Raw genomic sequence first — 12030 nt, 5'->3', positions numbered from 1 at the left:
TGCACGGATAGTCTGTTTTCATTTGTACAGAGTTCGAGAAAGGATTATATAAGAAATGGCCAGTGAGTGATTGGTTGCCATGCACCCCCTAGGTGCTCATTACTTTAAATACGTCATCCCACTTAATCTTCTCAACAACGTTCAGTTTTCAGATGGAGAAACAAGATCAGAGAGGTTAAGCTCCTTCATTAAGGGCATACAGCAAGTTGGGGGAATGGTCAAGAGTTAAACAAAGTCTGTCCAACACCAGTTAGCCACTACACTTCCCTGCCCTTGTGTGACAGGAGCCTGAGTTAGGAAAAGAGAGAAAGCAGAGATGAGTGCATCCTGCATGGTCTGGCAATAAAATGAGTTTAAACCACCCATGAAAGGTAAGGTAGAGGTCGGTAGGGAAAGCTGCAGATGCTCAGGGCTCCAGAGGACAGCTCTGAGTGGGAGAAATTAAATGCCAGAGGAGGCTTTCAACTAGGAGTGATTAGCAAAGAGGTGATAAGGAACCAGTTATCACCCAGGGCCCCCCCTGGGTGAGTGCGGTGTGAATCAAATAAGCTGGTCACATGGCTCAAGGCAGCCTCAAAAAGGCAGAAGGACAAGGAATTAACTAGTTAGCCAAGTAAGAGCTAACCTTGGAGAACCAAGTACCAAGTATGGCTCGAAAGTCGATTCTGTTTCTCTGGTGGTCCTATTGAAATAATTTTCTTTTTATACACAGAGGCCTAAAGGTCCATTATACATAGTACAAAGTTCAAAGATTCAATTGTCTATGAAGTTAGTGTGTTAATATTCCCATAGTAACATTTGGGAACCTACAGAAGAATTAAATATCTGCCTCTCTTCTTAGTATTCCCTTCGGGTACTCAGTAAATACAAGCTCTGTGCCAGTGTTCCCTGCTTAGGCATGGGGAGCCCGCTGCAAACAGCCAACAGAGATGAGGCAGAGCATGGGAGAGAGCCGGAAGGCCCTGCTAGGATCTGCCCTCAACATGAAGCCCCTTGGAAGTGACAAAACACCATGTCACTTGAAATTTTTATTTATTTCACACACTTGAAATCTTTTTCGCAAGTGCAGTTCATGAAATGGTGATAAGCCTACAAATTGGAAAACAAGTCATCAACATTTGACAGATGTAGGGAACTAAAATCTAGACTTTGAGAGACAAGTTAAGATGAGTTCATAAAAATTCGTCAGTTCTTCCTTCTGTCACCATCCTTCTTTCTTCCCCTTGCGCATACCATTCCTTCACCCACGTAATAGAGTTTCATTGCTCCCCTGATGGAATACACTTCTGAAGAGAAAATAGCCTGTCGCAAATTACCTTTCCCATCTGGGAAAATGCCAGATTTCACTTCACTCCTGCATACACATGGGAGTTTCCTTTCACATCTAGACACCCTAAAACTTCCACATCAGAGAAGCAAGGGCCTATTGTTCACAAATACATTTTAACTGTCTGTAGTCCAGTGAAAACTGTGAACCCCTGTGATTATCAGGATGGCATTGATTTTCATAGCTGAGCAATAATTCCAATGTTTTTCCAAGTAAATATAGAGGTATCGCTTCCACAACAAGTTAACCGAACCATTCAAATGAAGAAAAAATAAGGGCAAGGAGGGTATTCCACCTGCCTGGCTAAGAATTTTTCCAAAACGAGAAACTGCAAGGATAGGAAGTGTGATGCAAGCAGAATTAAAATAACACTGATTATGTTTTCTGGTTAAAATAATACGCACTTAGAGTAGAACATACACAAAGTACAAAGAATACCAAAAATCACTCAAAGTGAGTGAGTGTATATACAATACAAGCTAAGTTTTTAAAACCACCTGACATGTCCATGCATCTCCACTGACCTTCTACTATGAAAAATGCCTCCACTTTTGCACACCCAAGGACACTGCATGCCTGGCAGGTGTAGAGGCCTTCATCCTCCTTCCTCACCCTGCGGATGGTTAGGTTCCGGTTCCCATCTTTCAGTACAATTCCTAAGAGAAAATAAAAATGATTATTTCTATTTGTGATGTGATCTGGCGGAGTTTTTCAGGAAAAAAATCTAAAAATATCAACGGTGTCCTTTTCTTGGACTAGTATCTACTTCCAAAGAGTGGCACAGGACGCACTGCTGATTCACCACCCCGCTTCCATGAGAATTCACCAAGGCTCTGAATACTTTAATTCTGAGTCCAGGAAATGAGCCAGACCATGGACACTAATATTGCTTTTTTTTTCTACCTAAAACAAATCAAGACGTCACGTGGGGTTTAGAGCACGTCTCCAAGAGAATTCTGCAACCAACGAGAGATAGACATAGTCTATTCACCTGAGTCTTCTACAAGTGTCTCATTGTCTTTAAACCACGTAACTTGTGGAGGGGGATTCCCAGACGTGGTGCATGAGACTTCAATGGTTTCCCCAATGCTTGTAGTCTGATTCTCCAGGTTTCCAGTGATCATGGGCGCCACACGCTCTATGCACACACACAAAAATCACACAACATTTAGTTATAACTTTTGAAATGGTTTTATCAGTAAACTCATAAACAGTTAAGCTGTTGATTTACTAAACTGCAAATACACAGAAGTTGATGACGGTACTGTTGGTCACTGAGTCAAGTTAAGTGCAACAAGTCAGCACAGTTGGGATAGATCACTACACCTCTTTGAACATTCCTAATTAGTCATCCAATTAGAACGACTATTAAACATTAACATTAAACATTCTAGCTGGTTGTCACATCACAAAATAAAGGTTGTCACCTTTATGGGGTTTTCCTCTAATCAGACACAGCTTCCCCAAGGGGAAACTTTCCCTCCCATGAAACTTCTAGCCAGGGACACCCATGAATGCTGCCATGTTTCTCTTGGAAAGTGTGAAACTTCAGTGTAATTCAACAAAGAATGCCTTATATTTATTTGGCACTTTTTACAAACTCACCTATGCTATTTCTGTTGCTCACTATCAGTCCTAGGACGGACAAGAACATTAATCTTATGTCACAGATGAAAGAATTGCAGTTTGGGGCCGGGGGTAAACAACTTGTCCCAGTCCCTATAACTAAGTAAGCGTTTGAACTAATAACAGAATCTGGTGAACCTAAAAGACTAGTCCAGTGCTGTTTCCACTAAAACATAGATGAGCAAGACAATAATCCCTAAAGAAAAGTCAAAGATTTCAAGAAAATTAAGCCCATGGTTTCAATGTATAGCAAAACTTCAGATTTGCCATTCCATCAAAGGGTTATAGAAATATCTTGTCCAAAGCAAGCAAAAGAAATCTTTTTTTTATAATACGTTAGTCGCCATACAGTACATTATTAGTTTTTGATGTAGTGTTCCCTGATTCATTGTTTGTGTATACCACCCAGTGCTGCATGCAATACGTGCCCTCCTTAATACCCACGACTGGGCTAGCTATACCCCACCCCCCTCCCCTCTAAAACCCTCAGTTTGTTTCCCAGAGAAATCTTGCTGAAAGGATCCCCTTCAACATTTAACAGAATGAGATTACCTCAGTGGTGAACTACACTGGGGTTTAAGCAAATGTCCTGGGCTCTAGTCTATTTCTAAGAATAATTTTAGGAAAACAACTTAGGAGTCCTTAGAGAAGCAAACCAGCTCATTGTGGGCACAAATTTCCTGGGCATGGCCTCCTTCACATCTCTCTCTGAATTCTTCCATTAATTTGAAACCAGACCAAGGCGAACCGAAAACACACGATCATGCACGTGATATGATATGAGGGCCCTGGGAATGACTTCACCCAAAAGTATTCCTTCCTTTGACACCTAAGTCTTAACACTAGCAAACACTTTCCTAGGATCTGTCTGAAGATACCTCTTAAAATATGCCAAGGCCTCTGAAGAAGATATTATTCCTCTAAAACTTTGGGCAGATTCATTCACCTGGGCAGTTTGTTTCCCTTCTTAAGAGTAAAATCAGACACCACATGCATCCCAGAAACTGGGAAGGGACACTAAGAAGAGGAGAAAATGGAGAGAGTGGACACAAAGAGAACTTTCCACATTTGTCTGATTTCCCCAGAGACAGAGGCATGGTTGCATAGCTTTTGTGCAAGACGAAGGTTAGCTGAGGTGTGGGGAGTGACTCCCTGGGGAATGTACAAAGCTATCTGCTCACTGAAATTATCATCCTATTGATCTTTATGCTGGGTCCTAAACAACCCCCTGATCATACTCTTCATGCTGCAGACACCTTACTGAGCACCTAGTATACGCCGCTATGTTCCACGATGCAAGCTACAGCAAGGAGTAAGACAGAAAACAATTCCTGTCCTCACAGACACAGAGACCTCAATGTGCCATGACTGCCCAGTGGTTGCCTGTGTTCTCACCTCGTCTACCTACTCACCACTGTGAATTTCTGAAACCTTCTTAGCTCATAGTAGGAATTCTCTATGAAAATAAATGAATGCCAAGAATAAAGCAGGAATTTTCCCAGTTTAAGCTTATTCCTTGGAGATACTAGTGAAATCCTATCATCAGAGTTGGAAAGAAACATGTTATTTTCTCTTTTAAATACATCATTTCATCATTATTAGCCTCTTTCTGCCTCAAGAACGTTCAGTGAATAAGGTAAGTGTGCACCAGTCTACCTCGTATGCTCCTATGGGACAGTAATCTTCTTACAGTCCCTAAACGCACTACACTGAAGGCATTCCAACTGTCTTTGATGACCCAGAATTGCCTCCTTACCTAACACTTTGAGCTGTCTGACCACACAATGTCTTTTCTTGGTCTTCCTGTCCTGAGCAAAGCACACATAGTCTCCTTGGTCCCGCAAGGATGCGTTCTGGAGCTCCATGATCAAAATGTCACTTGTGCCATTAGAAAACTTGGTGGCGTTCATTTTCCAAAGAGCATCCAAGTTCTTGCAAACAGGTGTGGGCAACTCTCCCGCATGGACTGGCAGAGCGTGTGGGCCAAGCTTGTACCACGTGAGGTTCTCAAACATAGTTCTGTCTGCAGTACACCACAAGGACACGTTCTCCCGCTCGGTGGGCTGGGTGTCAGGTTGCAAAGTGATTTCAGGGCCCCCTGAAATATAAAACCCATGGTTAGAAAATGATGATTTAATCTGGGCAGCACGCTAGTCTCTTCTTGTTGCCTTCGGACTGCTATAAAGCACCAAGAACAGTGAAGCTCTAGCAATCCCAGACAATGCAACACCAGGAGATAATCAAACTAGGTGGTTTGGGCCCCAAATGCCTTATTTTACCAAGATGCATTCCACAGACACATATGATATCTCCACTTTGAGCTCTAAACCCAGTTTTTGAGATTTAAAAAAAATCTAAAACATGTTCAAAGCAGATCACTATAACATAGAACTTTAAAAATTAGTTCCTCATTGACGCACCACACTCAATGACATTAAAGCTGTATTTATGACAACACATTAGCCCGGACTGAACTCTTCCACCTAGTCCGGTCAGCTAGAGCTTATCCACAGAACGAAGATGAACACGAAGACTCAGCAGCATGGGGAGGAAACTGCCCCGATGACATTACAACTGCCTCCAGAAAACTCACTGCTGTCATCCGCTCAGCAGCAAGCCCACCAACACCGAAGGAACCCCAAGAAGCCAAGCGCTGGGCTAGACTCGGATGGTGGAGACATAACGATGACGCAGGACTTGTGGGTAAAAACTATGGGACACCATTCTCTCCCCTGAGGGGATGGGAGGGTCAGCTGTCCCGACTTCACAGGAGCCCAGGCGCTAGCTGAGGAGTCTTCATTTATGAGCAGAAGCACCCGGAATCTGCCCGAGCCCTTCCCTGAAACACCATGGCACTCAGGAATGGAAGGACCACAGAGTATCAGACGCTCAGCGCCCACCTGGCGACAGACCCAACCCCCCGCGGAGAGTGGTACTCACGAGTCACGTGGAAGGAGATCACCCTCTCTCCTCTCCCAACTTTGTTGATGGCTTCACATTTGTACAAAGCTGACACATTTGCCGCTTGGATAACAAGGGTACTTACAGTCTATGGAAAAAAAAAAAGAAAACAAACACAAATCCCGGGCCATAAACAATGGAAGCTGTGTTTATGCACATGCATTCAGACTAGAAGTCAACCCGTGAGACCCGCCTACTCCATTCATACTGCTGCACTGACTTCTCTCAAATCCACGCAATTACGACTACGCTGGCGTGGCTCATGCATCACACAACATGGGCATTGGAAACCGACAAGGAAATAAAGCGCTCTAACACAGTACACGTTTTCTCATTTCCGTATCTGTAAAATCAGAATCACCTTACAACAGACGTATGGATTTAACAGCAGACATGTTTTACCTTTCTCCGATAAGATATCAGTAAGTCGATGGCACTTCTAAAGTCTTTGGTGTTTTCAAACTGACTTAATATATTAGTTTTTCATTGTACAATTAATGTGACTATCAATCTCCAATATCCCTCACGTATGACTGACCCCATGCTTTCACTCCATCCTTCTATCCTTCCAGAAAAGAGAGAGAGAGAGATTTTGAAATTAAAGAACTTCAAACTCACTTTGTTTTTTCCTTCAATTAGGGCAAATTGATTTTTGTTGACTTCAATTTTATTGCCCCCCTGGAAGTCATCCACATCCCTCCATTCCTTACAAGTATATGGGTTTGTCATCAAGACAGCTTGGCTGTAAGGAAGAAATCACAGCTCTTGTTATTTTTCTTTAGTTCAAATCCACAGCAAGGAAAGGAATCAGACTTTGGTTATTATGTTCTTAGAAATAACTTTCAACGCACCCTACCTACCACATTACGCGATTTGGCGCCAATTAAAAATAGGCCTCAGCAAAGAAGGAAGAGGTTCTAGGTAGATTCATTCAGGATACAGGAGGGAAACAGCTATTCTGGGAACAAACCTCCATTCATAAATTGAATCGACAAGACAATTCAAGTTAATTTAGTTCAAAGGAAGACAAGGAAACTCAGAAGTCATTGGGCTTCTTAAAGTAATCTCCCTGGGACTGTGGCCTTTGTGTAGGAAATGATCAGCATCTGAGGAAGAAACTAGTGGTGGCCATCTCAAAAACAACAACAGGAAGTGAACTGCTCGGGGTGGCAGTGGGTGGCCTGTTGTTTTGTCTTCCTAAGGATGTCTGGACTTGTGTGAGAACCTGATAAGCCGGGCCTGAGAATCCAAAGGCTGCAGCTAGACCTGTGGCTCCCCCATATCCATCAGCTCTTCCTCTGAGATGGACCTTCTCCCAGATAAGAAGGAGAGAGGTGGTATTCACCAGTTGATTGGCATAAGGAGAAACACCAAAGATTAGCAACTGGCAAAGTGAGCAAAGAGCCTGCGTTTGGAGAGGCATGCACACCAGGGCTAAGCTGGGAAGAGGGAGCTAGCTCATCTCAAGGTGGGACACCCCAAGGAAGGACATGTCCTAAAACGTTAAGACATGGAGAAAGATGGAAGGATAGCGAAAGTACCACGTGGGGCATAACTTCCTCTAGGAATGGCCTTCTTGGGATGGAATGGAGTCATACCACAGTGTGGCTGTAAGAAACGCACAACAGCAGGCAAATGAGGACGTGGGCTACTCACGTGGGCTTGTAGGCGCACTCCTCCAGCTGCCAATACCAGCGAATGTGATGCGGCGGGGGGACGGAGTAGACCGTGCATGTCAGGGTTTGTGTGGTGCCGTACTGGTAGGAATCCACCAGAGAGATCAGGGATTTCTCACCGATCTGGGGTGGGACTGGAGATGGGAAGAGCCACGTTTTAATCATCGGTCCACTTTGAGGAACAGAAAGTGCCTACGTTTCTATAAGCATATGATTTTGCCCTCCTTTCCTTTTTCAAAGAACATCTAGACTTGGACACGGGAGATGTGACTTCGAGTTATACCCGTCATCCTCCTAAGTGGAGGACTGTGTGCAAGTCTGGCCGCCCTCTGCCTCAGTTTTTCTCGGTCCACATGATAGGGGTAACTCTCCCCATGCTCCCAATCTCAAAAGATCAGAAAGAAAGAAAATCATTGTGACTAGCACAGCAAGTACGTCCATTACGGGCTAGCCATTGTTCTGAGTGCTCTGCATAGATTAATTCATTTAATCACACATGAGAAAATTGAAAAAAAATGTTAAATATCTTGCCCAAGGTCACCCACTTCTCTTCCTTCTCCCTCCCCTTCTTTCACTTCCTTCCCTCCTTCCTCCTCCCTCTCTCCCTCCCTCTCTTCATTGTCTTCCCTCCCCCTCTCCCTCTTTCTCACCCTTTTTTTCTGTCTTTCCTTTTCTTGGTTCCAAAGTCGTTAATGCAAAATGACTCCCCCATCACTATCAACTTAGAGCCTTAGATTATACTCTCAGATTTTGACCTTTTACGTTTATTTTATATAGTAGGGTAAATGCTAGGGTGAGCCAAACGTTTAGTGACTTCACGAATTCTTGAGATGGATTAGACACTGTCCATTTTTACATCTTTATTTTGTGTTCATTTTCTTCTCCCCACCCTACTTACTAGCTTTCCAGCTTCTCGCCATGCCCCAACGCCCTACTCCTGAGTGGCTTCTGAGTGACATTTCTGGAACCTGTTTCTTTAAAATTCTCCCTGAAGCTGATGTCCCAGAAAAGAAATGAAGCCGAGCTCAGCAGACTGATACAGAGCAGTGGCAGGATATATGGGAAAGCACCTTAATTTACAAAAGAAGATCGTGACGTTTTCATATGCCATGGTGATGGGGAGAACAAAGAATTCCAACAGAAGCGCATTTCCCAAACTGTGTTTGGGACAAGAGGTTAATAGATTTCCAGGGTGGGAGGGGAATGCTCTGGTCAAATAACTGTCAAACCCTCCATACTCTACGTCTTCCCCTGGAGAATGGCAATATACGTGAACGTGTCAAATGAAGATCCTGATAAGTCCTGCTATAAAGACATCTGTTATACAACGACTTAACATCTCCTACACTTACTTGACTGACCATGATACCATTTTATTCCCCACCCAGAACACTTGCAGTTTGGAAAAACAACGTTCAGATCATCCTTAAATCAAAAACTTAGTATTTGCCCTTTATAGCCTCAGAGTCAGATAGATCCTAGACTACTGTTTAAAAAAAAAAAATTTTAAGTTCCAACAAGCCAACAGTGTCAACCTGCAAAAGTCTTCTGAGTTGGAACCTGCCTGTGCATCCAACTAGCAGCCTCCCACAAAATTCAAAAAGACTTACACGTTTGCATGCCAGGTGTGCAATTTCATGAGAAAAGAGGAAAGGTAGCACAGCAACTGTCCCTGGCGGCATTCCTATTTCACAGCATGTAGCCAGGAAGTGCATCATCTACGTCAATACGTCCATTTACATGGCGTCTTAAGCCAACATGCCCAGAGCGTACTGCCCTACACCTCATTTCCACTCTACAGCTCTGGGTCACTTTTATAAATAGGAGCCCGTTCATGATGTGAGTGAAGCAACAGGTGACAAAGGAACGGTGGCCTGGCTGTTTAAGAAGATATAATCGCACTCTTTATAATCAATTTTGGGCAGAGAAGGAAAACTGAATGAACTCACCATTCACAAGCAGAGATACCACGTGGCTCTGTTTCTCTTTTGAAATGGGGTTGGTGAGGATGACAGTATAATTTCCTGTATCTTTTTCACTCACTTCCATAATAATTAGTTCCTTCTCCCCTTTTATTGTGTGATTGGATTCAATGGGTCTTCCATTTTTATACCTTGGGGGGAAAGTCCCAGGAATTAGTATAACTGAAGGGTTTGCTTCCAGGTAGAACAACACTTTGCACTTATTTGCAATACTTACCATTTTATTTCGGGGGTAGGGTAAGCCAGGTACTTCACAGGGACTTCAACACGGTTCCCCACTGTGACTTCCACCAAAGATTCCATGCCACTATCAAAAGCAACAAAAGGTTTTTCTGGAAGAAAATAAAAATAATTATTCTCATAAATGTTGACTTATTATAAATGGTCATTTGGTTTAGTTTTTCATTTCAAGTGAAGAGTCAAAGATCTGGGCAGTCTGCGTTGCCCCAGTGCAGGGATTTCCCCACACTTCCTTTCCTTGGTCACGGTCCAGCTTCTCCCACACAACTGGCCTCTGCATTTGCTTTTCTCTCTCTCCAGGTGCACACTGCAAGCCTACCGACTGTTCAAGTCGCAATTCAAACGTTTGCTCCTCTGTGAAGCTTTCTCCAAGTCCTCCAGGGACCTTAGGGTGCTCCTTCTCTGCTCCTATGGCACCCTATACCTACCCGCCATATGCCCCAGGACTCAGTCCTCAGACCACTTCTCTTTACCTACACCCACAGGCTTCCTCCAGGCTCAGCCATAAAGTGCCATTCGCATTCCTCCTAAATTTGTATCTCCTCCCCTGACTTCTCTGGGTTCCAGGTTTATATATTAAGTATCTCCCCTTAGATGTTTAGTGGGCATGTCCAAATAAACATACGCAACACTGTTTCCCCAAATCTTACTTCCCTGTCAGTCTTCCCTAACTCAGTAAATAAAACTACCATTCACTCACTTGCTCACACTAAAAATTCAAATCATCTTCCATTCTTTTTCTCTTACCCCCCAGAGCCACTGAGTCAAAAAGCAGATCCTGCTGGCTTATCTTCAAAAATATATCCAGAATCAGATCACTTTCCCAAGCCACTCACCATCTCTCACCTGGATAATTGCAACTAGCCCCCATTGGTCCCTCTGCTTTCACCCTTACTTCCCTAAAGTTTTCTCAAAAAAATACACATTAATCCTACAAAAACATAAACCGGCGCATGCCTCTCTCTGCAAAAACCCTTCTATGAACTCCCATATTATAAAACCCAAAATCATTACCAAGGCCTATAAATTGGGTGCCATATGAATTATCACTTAAACTGAGACATTTATGTGTTATTATGTGACATCATTATAAGCAAAAGAGAATAAATAAGAAAGCAGGTTATTTGTTCAAAGCCCCACAGATAGTAATTGAATCCAGGCCTCCCCAATTACAAAGACCATGCTTATGCACACAGGCCTCTCAGCCTTGCAATAAAATGAAAATTTAAAAACTACCTTAGATAATAATACTCTGCTTATTATACTACTAATAATAGCATCAACAACAACCACAACAAGTAAAATTTAGTGAGCGCTTACCATATTAGCTCATCTCATTATTAAAGTTGGGATTTGAACTCAAGCTGTGCTCTTGACCCCTAGGTCATATGGCCTCCCTAGCAGGAGCTCAGAAATGTCTTCTGAATGAACACAAAGGGAATCACCGGCTGACCTATATTTATTTAAATTATCTCACTTCTCAAGGCACGGCATCGCTCCAAAGATCTTAGCTTACCATGGACCCTGACGAATGTGCTGTTCCGCTTGGTCATCAGCCCACTGGAAGCTGCACAGGTGTACCAGCCTTGGTCACTCCGGGTTACACCATCTATAGTCAAGGTGCTCAAAAATTTCTTCATCTCACTCCCAGACTGGGTTTTTAGGTCCCGGTTAACAAGTTTTTTATGCTGATGCTGAAAAAGAGTTCACTGAACTCTCAAAGTCCAGCATAACATCACCTGGTAGCTTCTAGATACCCACAAGATCAAGTCTTCACCCCTGGGGAGCACTATTCATGCTAGTAATAGGGACTTCAGAATAGTTCATATCATCTAGACAACCAATATATTTGGTTTCGGGAGAAATAAATGGAACCAACTGAATTAAGATTTTGAAAGCCTCATATAGCAGGAATGAGATGGATATGGACGGCAGAAACACAATAAATATGACCACTGTTTAAGGAGAAGTATGTCTCATGCCACCTCTTAAAGACAAATTCCCTTAAAGGGAAAACAGAACAAAGACTTCGGAGCACAGAGAAATAATGCAACCCGAAAAGATGTAATCACCTAGAGAAAACTAACCTTCTCAGCCTGATAGTAACAAAGTGGGACCAAGTTCTTGGCATTGCATCTGTTTTCCATGGATGCTATATGTTCTGCAATTCTTTTAAAGTGTGTGTGTGTGTGTGTGTGTGTGTGTGTGTGTGTGTGTG

At 43.1% G+C, this 12030-nt stretch overlaps 1 protein-coding gene across 3 annotated transcripts in view; it reads right to left on the bottom strand.

The window, feature by feature from the left end:
- KDR (kinase insert domain receptor) overlaps nucleotides 1-12030 on the bottom strand; it is a 42914-nt gene that overhangs the window by 19817 nt on the left and 11067 nt on the right. For all 3 annotated transcript variants that reach the window (XM_040625452.1, XM_040625451.1, XM_040625450.1), the window contains exons 7-15: nucleotides 11329-11506; nucleotides 9790-9904; nucleotides 9540-9703; nucleotides 7571-7724; nucleotides 6533-6656; nucleotides 5894-6002; nucleotides 4710-5051; nucleotides 2319-2465; nucleotides 1852-1983 (exon numbers count right to left, since the gene is read on the bottom strand). In XM_040625452.1, the coding sequence (XP_040481386.1) occupies nucleotides 1852-1983; nucleotides 2319-2465; nucleotides 4710-5051; nucleotides 5894-6002; nucleotides 6533-6656; nucleotides 7571-7724; nucleotides 9540-9703; nucleotides 9790-9904; nucleotides 11329-11506 (1465 nt within the window). The remainder of the gene's footprint in view (nucleotides 1-1851; nucleotides 1984-2318; nucleotides 2466-4709; nucleotides 5052-5893; nucleotides 6003-6532; nucleotides 6657-7570; nucleotides 7725-9539; nucleotides 9704-9789; nucleotides 9905-11328; nucleotides 11507-12030) is intronic.

Source organism: Ursus maritimus, unplaced genomic scaffold (assembly GCF_017311325.1).
Source record: "Ursus maritimus isolate PB19 unplaced genomic scaffold, ASM1731132v1 scaffold_8, whole genome shotgun sequence".
In the NCBI taxonomy this organism is placed as follows: Eukaryota; Metazoa; Chordata; class Mammalia; order Carnivora; family Ursidae; genus Ursus; species Ursus maritimus.
The sequence above is the reverse complement of the archived record's forward strand: the minus strand, read 5'-3'. Positions and strand labels throughout refer to the sequence as shown.